General features: G+C 33.3%; 1 protein-coding gene across 1 annotated transcript in view; it reads right to left on the reverse strand.

Annotated features, from left to right (window-relative positions):
• Positions 1 to 375: 375 nt before the first annotated feature.
• The window catches only part of LOC143085619 (glutamate receptor 2-like), a 75584-nt gene continuing 54104 nt past the window's right edge, over positions 376 to 21855 (reverse strand). Inside the window, exons 5-19 of the mRNA XM_076262079.1 lie at positions 17874 to 18067; positions 14861 to 14914; positions 14308 to 14466; positions 12624 to 12842; positions 11708 to 11818; positions 10339 to 10452; positions 9550 to 9625; positions 8804 to 8946; positions 6558 to 6913; positions 5013 to 5211; positions 3882 to 4126; positions 3024 to 3132; positions 2449 to 2583; positions 1282 to 1404; positions 376 to 549 (exon numbers count right to left, since the gene is read on the reverse strand). Coding sequence (XP_076118194.1) covers positions 478 to 549; positions 1282 to 1404; positions 2449 to 2583; positions 3024 to 3132; positions 3882 to 4126; positions 5013 to 5211; positions 6558 to 6913; positions 8804 to 8946; positions 9550 to 9625; positions 10339 to 10452; positions 11708 to 11818; positions 12624 to 12842; positions 14308 to 14466; positions 14861 to 14914; positions 17874 to 18067 — 2309 coding nt within the window. The 3' untranslated portion in view covers positions 376 to 477. The remainder of the gene's footprint in view (positions 550 to 1281; positions 1405 to 2448; positions 2584 to 3023; positions 3133 to 3881; positions 4127 to 5012; positions 5212 to 6557; positions 6914 to 8803; positions 8947 to 9549; positions 9626 to 10338; positions 10453 to 11707; positions 11819 to 12623; positions 12843 to 14307; positions 14467 to 14860; positions 14915 to 17873; positions 18068 to 21855) is intronic.

Consider the following 21855-nt stretch of genomic DNA (forward strand, 5'->3'; position numbering starts at 1 on the left):
GCACGAGTGATTCTATTCATAAAAAGTGTCCGTGTAACAACTAAAAAGAGTCCGTGTAGCGTCTAAAAAGAGTCCGTGTAACACCCGTTAATGTACTGTTTTTCTATAGCTCTGCGGGAGGCAAAGTCGTACAAACGTTTCTAGAATTTCAAAATCTAATTGAAACCAATATCGTTTAACAAGTATGTTTTATGATGTTGTTTTGTGCAGCGGAAAGCGCAGAAATAGGAACATTAATGTCCAGAAATTTGGACAATAAACACAATGAGCAGTTCATTTATGATACATTACAAGCTATTACTCTCAATCATCTATCCTTGCATGTCTTCTGTATATGTATTTTAAGTATACAAGACATCTACTGTAACAGTACTATTCACTGGTCTACCCTTTTTAATGCTCATTTTTCATTCTGTCATGTTTTAATATAAATAGCATCTGAATATGAAAAAGTTAAAATCTTCATATCCCAGAATATCAAACATCAGACTGTTCCTGTGGTTGCTGGAAGGCTTCAAATCCAATCATCGGGGGAGGATTATATGTATACTGTAATATATAGATCAAATGTGTCATTACTTTTGCACACAATGTATATATTTATAAACATTATTGTATACTAGTAAGTGGCATTAGACATACACATATTTCATTGATTCATATGCATGAATGTTTTGTTGAAAGCAATAGTTGAAAATACTGGTACTGTTTTATTAAACTCTTTTGTGGTACAATTTTGAAAATTATTCAAGATTAAGAAGTACATCTTTCTCGTGCATATCTCTGCTTCTATGTCCTGTTTGTTCTATTTACTGTAAGATCCAGCTTGATTTTATCCTTTCTTCAGAGTTTGAATGATTCGTGATTTTTCGTTTAAATTGGCCTAAAGAAACCCTGATTGTTGAAAATACATCTGGTGCAATAAGATTGATACAATTTAAGTTTTGAATTACTTAACAACTCATCAAGGACGTATGTCCACAACTAGAATGCTTTTAGTCTGCCTTCGAGCAAACTACACAGTAACGACTAAATACTGTTGATGTTTGTAGAAGAAAAATAATGTACAAAATACAACTTTTTGATTCCAGTGCAAGATATTGAGTAATACTACCTGGTAAAGGAACAACAGCAAACCAGGAAAGTACGTAAAATTAAGACCAAAAGACCACACGAAAAAATTAACAGGATTTTAATTGCAGTAATACCAAAATACATGTAAATTGTCGCTAGATAAATGCTAAATATAAAAAGGTATAGATGAATGTATTTTTTACTTACCGTTTTAACGTCTCTATCCGAATGAGAATGACCATTATTTATTGCATATTCACTAAGGCTACCATTCCCTTTATCAGTTTCTAAGGCGGCTGTTGATGATGTCATAGCTTTTGCATAGTTTGTCTAAAAAATTTTGTAATATATTTAACATGATTACAGCTTTGTAATTTATAAAATTTGCGATAATTTCCTTTTAAACCACTCATATGCGAAAGTGGTTTATTGTTTTGCTCATTTAACGCAGATATGTGTTTGTAAAATTCATTTGGAATCCAAATTGTCAAAAACCTTTAAATGAGAATTGATGTTGAAGATGGAACAGAAAAATTAAATATACTAGTATTCAGAACGAGAATAAGGAAAATGCGAGTTGAATATTTGGGCTTTTATGTACTGGACATACACATTTTGTCGAATCTTTAAAGTGCTTCATTTGTAGCTCTCAAAAAGACATGTAAAAGAGGGGCGAAAGATATCAGAGGAACAGTCAAACTCATAGATCGAAAATAAACTGACATCGCCATGGCTAAAAAAAAGAGAGAGACAAACAGACAAATAAGAGTGCAGAAGAAAAAATGAAAACTTTTCGTCAAGCTCCCGGATACAGTTTATTGACTCCGAGTCGAATTGTCTTTACTGTTTTACTTTTTACTGCTGCGTGCTAAGCGGAGAAAGTTTTGAGTTTGATCCGGCTGTGGTTTCAACCAATGAGCTACCAGATACGAATAGGGTGATTGAAAAAGTTCGCAAATATATATACGAATTAAGACAATTGATAATCTATAACTTCATAATTGTGAAAGTAAAATCACAATAATACTGAACTCCGAGGAAAACTCAAAACAGAGAGTCCCCAATCAAATGGCAAAATCAAAAGCTAAAACACATCAAACGAATGGATAACAGCTGTCATGTTCCTGAATTGGTACAAGTATTTTCTTTTGTAGAAAAAAAACCAACCTTTTTCACATTAATCGTTACAGGTATATTATGCGTTCCAAAAAGGTCAGTTAGAAATTGAAAAAAAAATATGTAGAATGTGCAACGAATATTTGATTATAATTCATTGCATTTGTGCAGGCATTTTCTTATGTAGAAAACGAACACTGAAAACTATTGATGCAATACGCAAACGTAGAAAATAGCGATGCTTTATGACATACTTACTATGGGTATTAGTCGTACTTTTAGGATAATGAATGACAAAGCACCATATATAACTGCTACTACTAATCCACAGATAAGAATATAAAATACTCCAGCAACATTACTTAATGATAATGAATTCTTTCTTGAAGTGTCCTGAAAATGTATAGCATAATACATTTTAACAATAATGTAACGTTTTTGCGAAACAAAAATACACGTCTAAACAGAATTATAACTCTGTTTTCTTCAATATAAACAATCTTCTGTTCAAAGCTCACACTATACATGATATAGTTAAAATATGTTTCCTCTTATAATTGATGTGTTTATCTCAGTTTTAGTTTGTATCCCGGATTTGTTTTCCCTCAATAAATTTATGACTTTCGAACACTACTGTTGCCTTTATGTATGGGCTTCTTTCAAAATCAATCCTGAACAACTGAAAATGTTAATATGCATGTACTTTGTAAAAACATTATACCTATCTTCAAATATATCATAAAAAATATATTATCAAATAAAAAGGGTATATATTAATATAACAACAATTCAATATTCCTTGAGCTTTAATGAGCATGAATTTTGGAACTTACCTTGCCACCATTAGGCGCGCACTGACTTCGATCAGTCCACCATTTATTTCTCAGTTTTATCAAAGTACTATCTTCAGTTAGTTCTAATACATGAAGATTTAGAACATCGCTAGAAAGAAAATAAAAAGATTATTAACGAACTTAAACGATTAGTATGTGCTAGATGTGCATAGTGTCATGTAAAAATGTATTGCCGACTACTACTGCTTACATGTACTCCATTCAAAAACCATAGGATGTCATTTTTCATTGACAATGATACCACATCCCCATGCCTTATCTTCATATTCATGAGTAACTTTCAGAATTGGAAATTATCCAAGATAAAGAAATGAACAATGATCTATCTTTTCTAAGAGCACTTGAAAGAGTAGTTGCATGCTTGGAGCATGCTTTTTCCAAATAACGGTGAACTGGCTTAATTTTCTTTACTGAAGTCGGACATGACTACATGCATGCATTCAACATTACAGCACTTCTAAACAGTCTTCCTTTAAAACAAGTTATTTTTCCGCATGGGAGAGGTTCTAGTAACATTTCTATATTTCCGCCATAGTTTAAACAATACATCACAATATAATTGTCATATGTCAATGGCATAGTGCAAGGGAAATTATTGACACAACAGAAATTTATTATTCGATGACTACATGTATATCGAATGTGAAATATTAATGCACTTTGTAAACAGTTCTACATAAGAAACTACTGTACCAAGTCAGGAATATGACAGTTGGTATCCATTAGTTGGTGCCTTTTGAACTATTGATTTTGTCGTATGATTATGGACTCTCCATTTTAAATTTCCACGGAGTTTAGTTTTTTAGTTATTTTACGTTTTTGAAATGCCAAACCTACCGTAAGGGTGAATGTTTCGGAGTGGCTACACCAAAACCTTTTGTATTGAGATTTCTATCAACTTTAAAAGTGTCACATGGCTCCACACTGTTTTCGTATTCTATTATATTACTTTCTACAAGGAAAGCATATTTTCCTTTAGAACTGCGCACTCTTTCTATGCCCTCACTTGTCGTGTTACACATATTTTGAGGATTTGACATCATAAAAGCCCACATTGTTTGATAAATAGGGACAAGTGAACCCTGCAAATATTCATGAATTACATAAATTGTAAACATTTTAAATACATGCATTACATTGTTACGACTAAATCTCAAAGTGCGGTTATTTTTGGCAGTTTTTTTTTAAGCAACAGCTAACCAAGATTGATCAAACCTCACATTTATTAAACTAAAATGTTCAAAATACTAGCATGTAGAGATGAGTAAATAAACATTTATAAATATGTATTTTTAATTTTAAATGTTCACCACTGTAAAGGTGTCATAAATCAAAGTGATACCTCCCTCCTTTCCCTCCTCGGTCGAAAAAACTTTACTTTTGATAACATGGACATTGATCCCCGACTTATTGTTAAAACTGAAAAAATCAATCTGTATGAATTAATGGAACAAGTACCATTTTCCCGACTTAGCACATACGTTTTTCCCAAGCTCCCACTTGTATTTCAATTGTTTATCCATTCTTTTGATGTGCTGAGCCTTTGGTTGTGTCATTTGATAAGGATATTTCCTTTGATTTTGGTATAAAAAAAAAGTATAGTTTCGAAAAATTGACATAATTGGATGAGCAATACTTGTGATCAAGCTGTCAAAATTATGAAAACATGTAGAAAAAGAAAACAGCACAACTGACTAAAACATTTCAAACAAACATACAAATTGATTATAACAAAGACGTCAACTGAAAAGTTGTAGTAGAGTATATAAATACGATTGGCAATTTTGGAAATTGTGTTCAATCAAAATGCTGTTAGATATATTTCATTTTTATGTTCCTCTAAATTTCCTCATTGCAAATGTATCGATGCAAAATCTTTCTATGCAAACAGACGTGTCTTAAGCGTTTATGATAAAATGTGAATTGATAATAAGAGATTAAAGATTTCCGGATTTATCATAAATTTACCGCAAAAAACTCTCGTGTTGTTCCTGAATTAACGCTTCCGTATTTAATTTGAGTTTGTTTTGCTAGGTCGTCCACTGTTTCTATTGGTGCAACCATACGTTCTATGGTTAGGAAAGCAGCTAAGTTGGCTGTATATGATGAAATTATTATCAATACAAAGAACCACCATACAGTTCCAATCACTCGTCCTGATATTGACCTGTAAATAATCAAACCAGAAAATAAGGAATATTATTCCATATTGGTATTATTTTAATAGGTTTCTCTATATGAATTGGATTTTGAATAAAAAAGCATATTCACCTGAGAAAGTGTTATTCACCGCGCTAAACGTCATGCGCTTTTACATGCAACGTTATGGTAAAATGTTTCATGTAAAAAAAAATTTGGTATATGTTTGTCATTAGATACATTTTCTTCTCTCGGACTATGGAATAAAACAATTACTGTCTTTTGTTTCGGTAAATATGGGGTTTTATTGACTTTTGAAAAACTGATATTCACTTCGGCCGTCGGCCTCAGTGAATATCATTTTTTCAAAAGTCATGCAATAAAACCGCATATTTACCTCATCAAAAGACAGTAATTGTATACTCTTTCAAACGAGCAAAACACATTAAAGAATGTTTTTAAACAAAATATGTCAAAACAACGAAGTCAAATATTCTTAAAAAGTTTTACTAAATCCATGAAAATTGGTACCAACAAAAATGAATCCACAGTAATATCCGCTACACAAAAGCCTGCCAATATGCCAGTTGTTACAAAAAAAAATAACACTTTTATTCATTATAATTTGACTTTCAAAGTTTACATATTTGAAGACTATTATTATGTATTCCCCAATGCTATTTTATAGGAATGCAATCTGAATCATATTATATAATGAAACGCAAATATTAATGTATCGGTTTATACTGATTGTTTATTAGGTGATTGCTAGAGTGGCAAAGATTTCTTACAATAAATACAATAGTTATGTGCTATAATTGAGGCCGAACGGGATGAGTTGTTTCGTTGGTTATTAACGAGCAGAGTGTGTGACAGTATCTCCGCAATAGGCATATGGTTATACGTCCAAATTATGAACATACGTGTCTCCGTACTTGATAAATCCCGCAGAGACAAAGGGACGCACACTTTGGCAAGCTCGGATTGTATTGCCTTTTGGACCTGTGGTGACCACAGTTGTATTTCCCAGTCACCCATGGGATTATCGGTATAGACGACTCAATTATTGCAGAGGAGATGTTTAACAGGTATCAGGAAGTTCACAGACAATATATACTTTTTATTATGTGATTTCATCGTAAGGCCTACGACTATGTGGTCTCAGGATAATCAAATTTCGATAACAGAAAGGAGTACAACATTTTAAACCTTTCTCCTCTGTCACTATTATTTGACACACCCAATAACTCTCACTAAAAACAACAATTGTATAGATTGAAGACCTGACTTTTGCATATACGTATTTAAGTTTGTTTAATCATATTGTGTAAACAATATAAGCTACTCAACATTTATTAAACAGGTGAACCGTACCTTGGACAAGAGTCACTTCCTTGTAACATTAACGCTCCTGTAGAAAACCAAAAGGAATTCAACATTGAAAATTCTTCGTTTAATTGTGGGTCTTTTTCCCCTTTCACTTTTGTCCATTCGTAAGGACTAAATCTGCTTACAAGAAATAATCCAATACTGACAGATCCATATGCTAGCATAATAAAGATCCAGATTTTAAAATTGAATGGCTTCATAAATGAAAAGACTCCTGGTTTTTCTATTTCTGGTTTTTTAATCATTATTGATATTCCTACTTCCATAAACGGTTTTGTAAAGTCTACAACCCTTTCTCTGTCATATGTTATTGTAAAATCCGCTAGAGCCATATCAGCAGTCTGTAAAAATAAACAACAGCAATGTAACACAGCCTAGAAAAATATACACTGGATCGAAGTATCAAGAATGTTCTTTTCCTATAAACACGTTACCTTGTAAGGGTTTTTGTTCTTTAGTCTTTTAAGGCATTTACTACAAAAATGTCATGTTTAACGTCTGAAATTGCTTTAAACTTGTTCGGCAAATTGTAAAAATATACATATCAGTTTTTTTTATATTCATATGCAGTTCCATATACACATTAAATTTATTAAAAAATCTGTTAGATCGTGACCTTTGGTTTATGAATCTGAACTTAATGTCTGTAAGCTACTGTAGGCCTCCATTTTTTTTATTGTTTATGTTTGTTGCTTTCTTGTATCATTACCTAATAAATCGCGTTTAATTTTGAATTTTAGAGACTGAATATTTTTTTTATATGCAACGGAATACAATGTAGCTCAACTATTGATTATATTTCAAAAGCTCTTTCAGTGGTTCAAACATGTCTGTCTTTATTTTTGTTTCCTTAACTAAATAGCATGCTAGTAGGTATAAAATTCAATAACATCATCCAGTGGCGTAGCTTGCATGTATGCTCAGATGCTCAAGCATCCACATCATTTTGACAGGAAAAATATATAAATAAAGATATGTTCGCAGCAGTTAAACTCGGAGGTATCCGTATGTAACAAGGGTTAGGATATGAGGATAACATCCAATTATTTCCGATGAAGTATGCGTGGTCTTTTATTAAGGATAATTTAGTTCATGTAATAAAACAAGATGGATAAATCGCAGAAAAGTGTTCTCGATTTTTTTCGTAAAAAGACTAGATACGTCGTCGGCTACGGCAAGTGCAGAGGATGATGCACAGATCCTCGGACATGTTTCATTTGAAATTGAGCCTAGCGGAGCGATGGCTTCTACAACTGACTAACGACATAACTGACAACTAAACCACCATATCCTGATATCGTTTCATGTGACATGAAAGACGACGTGAAAAAAAAACTAATCTGTAATAGAGTGTGATCATTCCTAGGCTTATCAGTAAATTCCAGTTTCTATCTAGGTCCACATATTAATTTTATTTTCAACAAAAGAACAAAGTTCCTATGCCCCCTGCATTGCACATATGTTATGTAACCAATGAACAAGAGCAATAACTAATAAAAATTAATGTATTTTCTTTTCCTTTTACTTTTAATGGAGAAATAAAAGCTTTAGAGAAAATGCAATGGGATTTCCGTTATAATTTATATTTCACAGGGTCAAAGCTAAGGACTTATTTTTGAAATTGTCATTGCTGATGATATAAAAATCTGGCAAGAATTGTACACATGAGAGTGCAAACAAGACCGGATGGACGGACACCAGGTATTTCGATGACGTCCCCTGCGACGCGTTAATGGGGTCACTTCAGTTCCTATATTCCGAAGTGCCGCTGTGATAGGGCCGTTTTTTTAGAAATGCTAGGAAAGGGGATCACTTCAGTTCCTTTATACAGAAGTGCCACTGTGATGGGGCCATTTATGAGAAGTCAAATATTAAGATTGGTGGGAAACTTTTACATCAAATAAATAAATTATGAATTACATTCAGTTTCGAGAATTTCGATAAAACATTAAAATTATGTTTGAAATATAATTATATGAATTGGTGGGTATTTTGAAATTAAACAAAAATCTAACCAGTGTCGGATTCTATGGGAGCAAATGTGCTTACAGGAACAATGTCTGAAAAAATATAATTTTCTGTATAAAATAGTCCAAAAAAAAATTCGCCTCGCTCCGCTCGGCGAAGGCATCCACATCATTTCAACCCTGGCTACGCCACTGTCATCAATCTTACAACAATATGGTAACACATTTAAATCAAACGGTATATATTAACATTGTTTTCCTTACACCATCGATTAATTCTTTCACCATACCATCCCATTGTTTTGTAATAGCATTTTCACGTCCATAGTTTCCGTCGGTTACTTCTTTTAATCTGTACTGAAATCCTATTCTTTCAGATAAAAGTTTGGCAAAATCTGGAACAAATCCTATGAAAAGAAAGAACAAATACTTTACAATATTTGTTTGAATGGACTGTTTGTATTTATGAAGAAGTCGTCAAATAACAAATCAAAGACAACCGACAATGTGTTTGTGCTTGTGTACTGACATGTACAGCAAAAACATTTTGAATGTACTCAAATGGGACAAAAAAAAAGGGGGTGGGTTACATGTATACAGGCTGGCTCCACTCATAATTATACATAAGATAATACATAACGCAATCAGCAATAAAAATGCTACACAATTTGCTCTGTTATCTATAAAACAAATATATGCGCCTGTAATGTCCCAGCTTTTTAAATGTTTTTAAACTTCAAACGGATCTGCGATAGATAAAGTTAATAATAGTAAGAAGTAATGGCCGATGCTGAATCATTAACTACCTGCATGCAACAGTGACGAGTGTACATTAAACCAGTAAAACCCATTGCTAAAAAATAGAACAATTTTTCTTAGTTCGATCAGTTTTCTTTCGGAATTTTATTTTCAGGATTGATACTGTTTTAGAAGTAAGCATGCACATACATTGATGGATATTAAACAAAGACAAACATAAATATGATCATAGTGGAAAATGTTGACCCTACCTTCATAAATATCATTTCCTGTTAGATTGGATTCTAATATCTTTGCAGGATCTTTCCTCATCAGCATTGGTTTTGACTGAAACATTATACACAATCTTAGAATATGAATAGTATCTGCCACTTTTATGTAAAAGAAACGGCATCAGATTAAAACAAATTTTTCCCATTTACTATAAGTTTTAGATATTATACTCAAAATCTACATTTACATATTAAACTAGGCCGTTAGTTTCCTCGTTTGAATTATTTTACATTTGTTATTTTTGGGGCAATTTCTAGCTTACTTTGCGTTATTGGCTATGCTGATTGTTGATGATTACACTGTGACTTATACATACATGTAGTTGTTAATTTCTGTGTGATTGGTCTTTTGATGAGAGTTGGCAATCATACTACATCTAAATGTTTTTGTATTCACATGTAAATGCAAAATCTAATTCAAATTGTATTCGTGATCAAAACAACGCCAATTGAATGTTACAGGAAACAGTAAATTTGTATTTGAAAAAAAAAAACAAACCCAAAATTAATAGGACGTTAAAATTAAAAAACAAATATCACAACTAAAACACACTCAAACCATACAAATCATAAATGCAATCAATTAATTTCTTAAATTTCTTAATCTATGATTTGAAATATTTTAGTACTAACAGAAGTCTATTACTCTAGTAATGTACTTCTGGTATTATATATCTGTCAAGTAATCAAAACATACACTTCGTAAAAAAGAGGAACTCAAAACTTATAAACATAAACATAATGAAAATGAATAATAAAAATACAAACTAGTATTGTTGTTATGACTTTTACACTACTGTCGGTAAAGTTAGTTCCGACAGGTTCTCGTCGTGTGTCTGCATCTAAACTGGAATATCCATGTTCTGGATGCCAAGAACCTATCTGAAAGAGAAGGCAACTTTTAATGCACAGAAAACAAAAATTAATAAAATTTGTTACCTTGCAGCCCTTTTCTGGATTCTCTATTACTGTATCAAAAATGTTGAAATTCGTTAAAACTGCAAGCAAAGGATATACAACTTATTGCATACGTAAAGAGATTGACACCAACACGGTCATACAAAAAAATTGCTAATTTAGAAATAAGAATATGTGGTACGTTTGTCAATGAGACCACCAGATATGTAAAGATGTAAACTACTAAAGGTAACCGTTGAGCAAATCCGTACATTTAAGTAAGTTAATGAACGCCCAAACGGCCAAATATGAAGAACTTCAAAGAAAAAATCCTTTTTAGACCAACATTGCCTGAGCGATGTGAAACAGTATAAAATGATAATTATATGCAAATATAGAACTTAATAATTTATATTATAAATCTGATATGAAGATAAATAACATTTAGTTTGCAACATGTTTAATGTTCCTCAACTGATTTATTTGGATTTAAAATAGTTTTGAAAGTGAGCACTGATGAGTCTTATGTGGAAGGTATATTTGCACCTGGTGTATGATGGAAACAATGGCTTGGCGTTCTCAGTTTGTCATCGACTAATGAGCTTGAATTCTGTGTTGGTACCATTTGTATGCGCTGTAAGGATAAGTAGATACTGCTCCCTATATAATACCCATCATGTTGTTCGTGCATAAACAAGCTCGGTGATAAGTATACATGTAACTCAGAGATGTTACATTAGATTAAAAAAAAAATGAACAGGATTGGAGCTACGACAATTGCAACATGTCGTTTGTATTCCATACAAATTTTGGAATGCAATTGGTGCATGAGAACTTCTTTTGTTAGTTTGAACTTTCGAAACTTAAGTAAATATTCATATACTAGTACATTGTATCCATGTGCGATACACATGAATAATGGAGTTAAACGATACGGAATCATCACATTATCTCTCAATGTTATCACCTACATGTATCAGATGTCGCCGATGATCATAAAAACTGTGCATGCAAGTCTGACTTTCATTTAGTGGATCGGTCCAACGAACATCCAAGCGTTCCATCCAAAATAAAAGGCTTGTTATCCTATAATAATACTGTTTTAACTGTTCTGTAGGTACTACGTCTTCTGATATAAGGCAATACATTTCAAAATACTCTTTATAACCAACAGGATTATGGTCTCTGTTACACTTATGTAAGATTTTGTTTGATGTTTTATAATAAATCAAATGTGTACCTTCGTTGGAGTTTGATGGTGAAGTCCAACACTAGATACATGTAGTATATAATCATGTCGGAATCCATCAGGTGTAAACATCACATGGCCTGTTAATCCTTGGAAATCTACCTGCGGAATGAAGATTAATGTATGTAGTAAGGTTTAGAACTAAGTATATAACGTGTAATAGGTGACCATTATCTTACATGTATTTGTTGCAGTTTTTTGTTCATAACTTTACATAATGAAAGTTAGTGAGGTAAATGCTCTGTTGGTTTGATTTAGGCTGTTCCATGAAGACATGTTTGAAAATCTATATATTTTGGATATTCAGTCGAACTTAATTAATAAAATTGAGAATGGAGATAGGGAATGTTTCAAAGAGACAACAACCCGATCAAAGAGCAGATAACAGCGGAAGGCCACCAACGCGTCTTCAATGCAGCGAGAAAATCCCACACGCGGAGTTATGCTTCCACTGACCCCTAAATAAAAATGTATACTAGTTCAGTGATAATGGACGTCAAACGAAACTTCGAAATATATATATATAAAAAAAAAAAACAACAAAAAAATGAAATTGAAAATAAGCATATTAACTTTGGTTGGTACCCATTCAAGTACTATATAGTATATATGATTATACATAATCATTAAAATCCAAACCTATATTGAAGGCGTACAAAAGTAATGTTTTGTGGACAGTATGTTTGTACTTATGTTAACAGAACCTGTCAGAAGTAGAAGTATTTTTATATTTTTTTTCTCATTTTCTTAGAATACTTCCAACACGTTTATAAAATACCAAAAGAAATTTGAATTAATCAAATATGCTTCGAAACTGTTATGTGTTATCATTACCTGATTTCTATAAACAAAACAAGGGAATACTTAGTCTAATTGTCTCCCTTTGAACAATGTACTGCTATCTTACCATTTTGATTGTATCTAAAATAGCCTGCCCATGCATCCATGGTGGGGGTTCCGGTTCAGAATGATGGATTTTCGTACAAGGTATTCCCGGTCTTGTATAATTATTATAAACAGATGCCCTTCGGAAGCTTCCTTGAAAGATGGGTTTGTCCTTAGATAACATTTCACTGAAGGTTTCTGTTATCACGTGTAATGAATCAACTGCTAGTGCTGAATCTGACTATGAATTGAATGTTCAATATTAGATAGTTACACATAAACATGCATGTTCCTTCTTGTGTGAGATCTAGCGAATGCAATTGTACATTTTTGATATTCTTTATTTGATTGTTGAAATTAAGAAGCTTGCAAATTGTAAGTTTTGTTGGCTCTTTGGCATAATAATGTTACCTTTACTGGTTTATATTTGCCTAAGTCGAGGCCTTTTGTAGCTCACTATACGGTATTTATTTGGTCATTGTTGAAGATCGTCTATGTATTTGAACTCTGGAGGTTAGTTGTTTCAATGGTAAGTATACCATCAGAGACAAAATGACGTTGAAGGTTAGCAACTTTCTGCTTGTTTTGATCGCACATTGTTATCAACAAAATTAAATTTGATGCGACTGTCATACAAATGAAAAGATTAGCTAACTATAAAACCAGGTTAAATCCACCATTTTCTACATTCGAACAATGCATGTACCAAAGTCAGGAATATGAAATTTGTTATCCATTCGTTTGATGTGTTTGAGCTTTTGATTTTTCCATTTGAATAGGGACTTTCCATTTTGAACTTCCTCGGAGTTCAGTATTTCTGTGATTTTCCTTTTTACGGTCTTTAATAGGTCATCTTCATATTAAGTATGACTGTTGTTATAATGTAACATGAAACGAAGCATAATCTATATCAAACTGCAACCTAGCGTGAAATTGATTCACTACGAGTTTTTTTTCTACAAAAGAGTAAGAGAGTACATCAAGTTGACAGCAACCCATACACTTTTTTCAGTTGGTTAATAAATGTATTTAGAAATGGGTGTTTTTATAATGGCCCTGTTATATGTCCTTGGTCAGTAATAATGGCCTCGGATGTCTGTAATGGCCCTCGGCATTGCCTCGGTCCACTACAGACTTCCTAGACCATTATTACAGACCTTGGACATATAACAGGGCCATTATAAAAATACCCAACAATTAATACTATAATATTGTCCTTCGCAGAACATATATTGCACTCGCAAGCTCGTGCAATATAAAATTTTATTGTATAGCAATATTATATTTTCCACAGAACCTAACCAAAAGTTAGCATGCAATAAATTCTAATATTGCACTAGTGCAATAAATCTTCAAAATTCATGACAACATCAACGTTTAAATCTTAGTTTAAACCAATTTTTACTTTCAAATATTATATTGCTATACAATAAAAGGGTTATTGCATGAATATTGGGGAATATTGTTCCTCGTAGAACATATATTGCACTCGCAAGCTCGTGCAATATAAAATTCTACTCGGGACAATATTCCCTAATATTCATGCAATAACGCTATAATATAAGTTTCTGCAGAACATAAGCGTCCTTGTTTAGAGTATTTGAAACTGCTTGTAAAAGTAAAACCATGCTTAAGGCGTTGAAACATTCAGATAATGCATTCTAAAACCATTTAGACTCTTTTACATTTTCACAAATATATTTTACCATCAATTGGCCTCCAGCACCTCGGTATTCATTCGTACTTGCATTTTCCCATTTTCGGACGAATCGTTTGTACTGCTTGTTATTTGGGTCAATTATATCAAATCCAGTCAGATTTACACCTCCATGAATAAAGCGTCTAAAATCTAAGCGAGAAAAATCCTAAAAATAAATATATTTTTTCAAATTATATTGTAGTCCAGCGGATATCAGAATAATTGATCACTTTATGGTAAAAGCATGAAACTTGGCATAGTGAAAGATTAAGGGATAAAGACAAAATTCAGATATGGAGCCATAAAAAAAAATCCAATATGGCCGCCAAATTCAAGATGGCCGACATAAGTATAACATTATTCACTTGATGAAGTCTTCAAATTTTGATGAGTTCAGAAGATGTCAAAAACTTAGAAGCACCAATACAGGAAAGGAACATTTCTTTTATTTAACACAAACAAAGAAGCCGTCTCTTACTAGTTTAATATATTAAACGTGTGGTTTAAGAAAATAAGATGTATATTATTCGTTTAGATATTTTAAACAGATAAAAACTTACCAGAGTTGTTAGCAAATAAAAGTATTCATGTTTGTTCATTCCAACTTCTGCTATCTACGAAGAGAAAGGAATAAAATTAGCTGCGTTGTATAGACATCAACCGTATGCATATGCACATATTCATTTACATGTATAATTAGTTACTTAGTATCAAAGGTATATAATTTAATAAGCCAGACTCGCGTTTCGACTTCATAAAACTCAGTGATTTGGGAAACTGCAAATAATACGAAATGAAAGGAGAATGTTTGTCAGTTTTAAAGGATGCTTATAACCATATAAAAAAGAAGATGTGGAATTGCTAAAGCGACAACTATTCAACAGAGACTAAATGACACAGAAATTAACAACAACTTTAGGTCACCGTACAGTCTTCAACAATAAAGCAAAGCCCATACCGCATAGCCAGATAAAAAAGGCCCCGGAATCAATTTTTTAAACAGGTACAGTCTCTACATAGAGATTTTCTATAAACTTTACAGAGCTAGATGTATTGATATTTGTTTGCAAAAGGTCTAATTCTATCCGACGCAGAACATATTCTCCTCAAAGAGTATTTTCTAAAATTTAGTTCATATAATAAAGAATGATGAGGTATTACTGTCAATGAGACTTCTCTCTAACAGAGACCAAAATGACATAGAAGGTAACAACCATAGATCCAGAAATGACAAAAGTAAAACATAACAAACGAAAAAACTGACGGCCTGTTTAATTCTCTCATGTCATGTCATGTGATAAGTCGAATATGAGAAGTCAAATCAGTGAACATGAATTTGACAGCTTTTACCACTTTAATATGAGCCAGTCCATGCGAAAAGGTACAAAAACGAAAAATTTACGAAATTCTAAAAAGTGTGCATAATTATTGGTAGTAGACTTGTGATTTATAAAACACATTATTATTTTACTTTCCCTCATATCATCAAGCTGTGAGCTACACGCACCTGCGAGTGTTGAGACCCCCCCCCCCCCTTCCTCCTTTAGTTTTATCAAGATTTTTAGTGCATTATTTCATATATTTCAATTATTTTCAAAGTACAGTTTAAATGGCTTGATTTGCCAATTGATAATGTTAACCCCGGTAGCAGTGGGGATAAGGCTCTCGCTTTCGATGCGGATATCAATGCAATCAAACCGGGCAACGGTTCGAATCCCGTGCAACTAAGGTTGATTTATATAATATTAAATAACTTAACTTACTTGATTAATATAATATTAAATAACTTAACTTACTTGATTTATATAATATTAAATAACTTAACTTAACTTAAATAAATAACTTAAATTTCAATTTCTAAAACACAATATTCATAGTTTTTGTATTTTCCCTCATGTTTTAATGTTGTCTTACTTTCTTTAAACCTGTAGAACTGACGGAAATTATTGACTTTTGTCTCTGTAGTGTCATAAATTTTTTAAGTTTCTTGTCGGTATAGCATTAGTCCGGGGAACAAATGATTTTACACTTGCTCAAATACCGAAAATTCAGATATTTCTACGTCTTTTTCTGCTTTAGTTGACAAATTCGGGATAGAATTGACAATCTTATGAATGTTTACATTAATGTAATTTTTTTTCGGATAAAATCGTTTTTCAAAAATACTATAACAAACTTTGATAACGTTGTCCTGTAAAGTTTACCAAAAGGACTTTTTGTACCTTTTCGCATGGACTGGTTCATATATAATTATACACTTATAGAAATAATAGTCTACGATTGATACCTTTTATTTATTTTTTGTTCTGTTATACCACAGTCATCAATATGGTCAGAATTGCACTTTTACAACACGTTTAACCCGGCCATATATATATTATGTGCATGTCCAATGACAGAAACCTGTAAGTAAGTGTTCGTGTTTGGCTGCTAGTTGTCATATTTGACTTTTGTTTATTTTTTTTGTACATTATAATAATCCGGCTGTTGTTTTTAGTTTGAATTATTTTGCATTTTTTTTATGTCATGGTCTTTTAAAGCTGACTATACGATATGTGTTTTGTTCATTGTTAAATACCGTACTTTGACTTTTTTTTGCTTATATCCACCTCATTAGGACAATAATCGATACAATGTAGATGGCCCATCAACAATCTATGTTATATATGTAGTGACCCTTTGACTTATAGCATCGCTAAATTACTGTCTCATTGATGTGATACCCTGTACTTATCTCTCTTATATCTATAAACTAAACGTATCCAAATATATATAACATATAAATACCAATATGTCCAGACAGAGTACAAACTAATAGCGAACACCATGTGAGGTCAAATTTTCTATGAGGGATACGTGCAAAATGTCTCAACGTGCAAAATGTCTCAACTGACAAAGTCTTGAAAGGTTTAACATAAACCATGGAAAACGTCAAACATTGACTTAATGGCAGATACATTCGTGGATTCACAATTAACTAGCAGTAGTATCCACACAGTGGTTGTTAACATCCATGTACATCTCACTAATAAGTAGACATCAACAACATTATATGTAAGGCAATGAAAGTGATGCTTTATAACGTCAGTAGTGTAAAACGAGAAAACAGTGATTTACAACTGATAGTAAATATAGTGCAGTTGCTAACTTTTGTTTGACGAGACTGTTGTATATTCCAAAAGATTTCTTTCAGTAAATAATGTCAAAAAACAATACATTTTGATTTGAATATCAATTTTCCCTATATACCTTTTAGTTTGCACGACATACGTGATGCTAATAGTTATCAAAAGTACCAGGGTTATAATTTTATACGACATACGCGCGTTTCGTCTACATAAGACTCAGTTCTATATTCTGTTTTGTATACTGCTGTCTGTCTTTTTTCGTAGTTTTTTTATTTTATATTTGGGATGGTATTTTCAGTTTGTGTTTTTGGCTAATGTCGTTTTGTCTCTGTTTTAAAAAGTTAATCCTGAATTTGCATCTATTTGTCTACTTTTCTTTTCATGTATATCTGAAGTTTCGTATACGTCAAGATCACGAACCAATGACGTATTCTGTAAGTCTTACTTGTTTTAAAACTGATGTAAATGCATCATAAGATGAAAGATCTAGAATTATCTTTTTATCATCAGCAGTATTCATCCTATCTAATGTACGCAAATCTTCATGTGCGTGATAGACATCCTCCAATTTCCGGTATGTAAACCGGACATCCGTATGTCTTGGCAGTGTACTAAATATTTCTTGCAATCGTTTCAGACCTATAAGACAAAAGATAAATTATTTTTTACTAGATTCAATAACTGACGAGTGATTCTAAATATAAAAAAATGTAGTATCATTCATTATTTCTTTATATTGCATTGCAAGCTAAAAAAAAAAAAAACCATCTGACACCATAACACAGAAAATGCTTTAAAGATTTTAGCTTACACAGCGAAAAATCAAGAAAATGGGCAACTGTATGCTCAAAATCACTCATAACAGGTTCTGAAAATTAACTTTTATTATTATGTTTGAAAAATATACCCTAAATTCCTTTCACGTGATGAGTGCGAAAAAAAAAGGTTTACAGCAATTTAGAAATTCTGCTTAATTTTTCACAATTACGTGGTTTGAAACTATTTATGCACTTATGCATCACAAAGGAAAATCAAACAATAAACTTTTATTTGTTGAATTTAATGAATTGATCTAGTACTTTAATGTATGAACCTCAATTTATAATGAAAGCATCAGACAATTCCAAATAGTAGCAACCAGAGACACATAATACAATATATTTCTCTGTAGCAACATATAGAAATAAAACACAAATAGTTAATTTCTATTTTATTTCTCAAACTTAAGTAAGGTTTAATAATGTATTCTTCCTGAATTCCCCATATAGAGCCCTTCAAAGCTATACCTCATGGGAAAATTCCCATGATGCATCCTTCTTCCTCTCGGCTTTCATTAATGAAAGACGACTTTTTGAATTCAATTTTTTTAATCTATCAACATCAACGGTTACGAACATTTTCTAACGCAAATAATTAATTCTTATTGGCACAAAGTGCAAAGAGAAGATCATCTATGGATGATTTGCATGATTTAGGGACAGAAGTCCACAAAGATGCATCGTCTGCTACGGCAGACCATGCTACCGGTCAAGATGGCAAAAAATGTCTAAGAGAATATAAGATTCCCAAAAAGACTCGCACAAGCAAATACGATTATAGAGAATCCTCAGATGACGATTCCGAGACCGACCCATATGAGGAGCATAGCTCCGAAGAAGACTGTATTTCGGGCTCAGAAGCTGAAGACGGGGAAATTATGAAATCGAAAAGTCGCAGAAGCGATTGTGCCAAATCAGGAGTATCTGATGACGAATCTGACTGTGAGAGATTCGATCCGTTGGACAAGGAGTCCGAACTATTTATGACTGGCAGTATGGCAAGGTATGTGCAGAAGTATTTTAGTACTTACGTGAGTGAAAGTTGCTTGAAAGAAAAGGTTCTTGGTGATTCACCCGTCCCTTCAAACACCATACTTTCGCCTCCTTCAATCGATGAGTTCATTGAAGACTTGATAGGAAATCGCAAGGCTTGGCGATTCATGAAACTCCATGATAACAGTTTGAAATTCATTCAAAAGAAAGTAGCTCTAATAATGGGCCCTCTTTTCAAAATGTGGCAAGAAATAAAGGCAACAGTAGTATACCGCTGTTCAAAACTCATAAATCCATGGACAAAAAACAAAATCGGGATAACAAACTAAAACCGAGGGAAACGCATTAAATATAAGAGGAGAACAACGACATAACACTAAAATGTAACACACATAGACAAAATCCCACGAGAATAATATATATAAAACATCAAAACCAAATACATGAATTTGGGATAGACAAGTACCGTGACACGTCTTATCGCAATGTGAATTTACACTCAAAAATAAGAGAAAACAAACGACACAACGTTATCATGTAATACACACAGAAACGAACTATAATATAACAATGACCATATTCCTGACTTGGTACAGGGCATTTTTAAAGGAAAAAATGGTGGGTTGAACCTGGTTTTGTGGCATGCCAAACCTCGCACTTTTATGGCCATGTGAAATATAACATCAAAATGACAACACAGGACTACAATATAAATAAATTGGAGAACACAATTGACAAAGAATCACACGAACAACAGCCAACAAAAGGCAACAAGTTCAAAATTTTAATACGCCAGAAGTGTATTTTGTCCACACAAGACCCATGTGTGACGCACAGATACAAAAGTTTGAAAGCCGAAACGAGTACAAAGTTGAACAGCATCGAGGACCAAAAGATCAAAAAGGTTGTGCCAAAAACGGCAAGGGTTTTCTGTTAAGTTACCAGAAAATCCCTATAATTTAGAGTAATTTATACTTTTGCAAACAAGAAATCGATGGAGCGAATCACGGGAAAGAAACATCCGAGATGTCCATTACAGATGTACTGAATCTAATTGAACGAACAGTGCTCTTGGTGGAACAAGTAAATGTGGCATGCCTTTACGAAAGGAGAATAAATTTCATGGCCAAAATTCTGAAAGGCATGAAGCAAGCTAAACAAACTTTGTCGCATAATCAAAGCATGTTAACTGAGTCCGGAGAGGCCCTTTTCGGGGACAACTTTTATAATGTCCTTGACAAGAAAAGCAAGAACAGGAAAAGAGCCAGGGAAATGGCAAAAGAAATGGGTCTTGAGACGAAGAGAAGCGAGTACACAAGACGCCCTTTCAGACCGGCCCTTCCGGTTACCAACAAAGTCAGACGGGTGGATCTGGTAGGGGCCGTACATTCAACTCGTCAAATGAACAGTCCAAATGGTTCCCAAAGTCTGGATTTAAACCAGAGAAAAGAAAACCAGCTGGTCTCAAAAAGAGAAGGTACGTATCTTGTAAACAATTGTCAAACTTTTTCATTGGTAGACGATCAGGTGTCAAAAGTGCAAAACATAGCATTGAATGTCCACCAAATAGTAAAAGATCTGAATTTTGTAATGGTGAATCAATCAGATATACCCCTGGGGGGTCGACTTCAATTTTTCGGGGAAAATTGGAGGAAAATAACCTCAGATCAGAAAATTCTAGAGAGCATAACACAGTACACAATAGAATTTCTAGAAATGCCCGTACAAGAAACGGTATATACCCCACTCTTTGCGAAAACAGAACGCACATGCATAGAGGGGGAAATAATAGACATGTTGAGAAAGGGGGCTATAGAAGAAGTGAAAACGTCCGATCCCGGTCAATATCTCAGCCATATTTTTATCAGGCCGAAGAAAGACGGGAGTGTCAGGCCAATTCTCAACTGAATTTTTAGGGATGATAATAGACTCCATGGAGATGAAAGTTTATCTCCCAGAGGCGAAATGCAAAGCAATAGTTCAAAAATGCAAACATATGCTAGAATCCCTCCAAGTCTCTATTCACGATCTAGCAAGTCTGATAGGGACTCTGAACGCGACTGCAGAAGCAGTAATCCCGGCGTCCCTTTATGTCAGGGAACTACAAATGTTCAAAACAAAGAGTTTATTGAAAACGACACAATACCGGTCGCTTATAACACTAACGCCCGAATGCAAGAACGAGATGAAATGGTGGGCCCTACACTTAGAAAAGTGGAAGGGAAATGCATAATATCCCCAAACCCAGATTTAATTATAGAAAGCGATGCTTCATCAAAACAGGGTTGGGGAGCAGTAGATGTGGCTCAAAACATCAGAATGGGAGGTCCTTGGGACGAAACAGAAAAGGCTTTGCATATAAATGCTCTAGAATTGAAAGCCGCAGAATTCGGTTTAAAGTCCTTTACAAAAGACAAAACCGACATTCATGGTCATTTAAAAATGGACAATGTGTCCGCTGTAGCGCATATAAACAGAATGGGAGGGACACGATCCCCAAGTTTACTAAAAATAAGTCGCGAGATATGGGAATATTGCCTACAAAGGAGAATAACTCTAACAGCCGAATACATTCCGGGGGTTCTAAACGAAATTGCGGACTGGGAAAGTCGTCAC

Source organism: Mytilus galloprovincialis, chromosome 8 (genome assembly GCF_965363235.1).
Source record: "Mytilus galloprovincialis chromosome 8, xbMytGall1.hap1.1, whole genome shotgun sequence".
Lineage (NCBI taxonomy): Eukaryota > Metazoa > Mollusca > Bivalvia > Mytilida > Mytilidae > Mytilus > Mytilus galloprovincialis.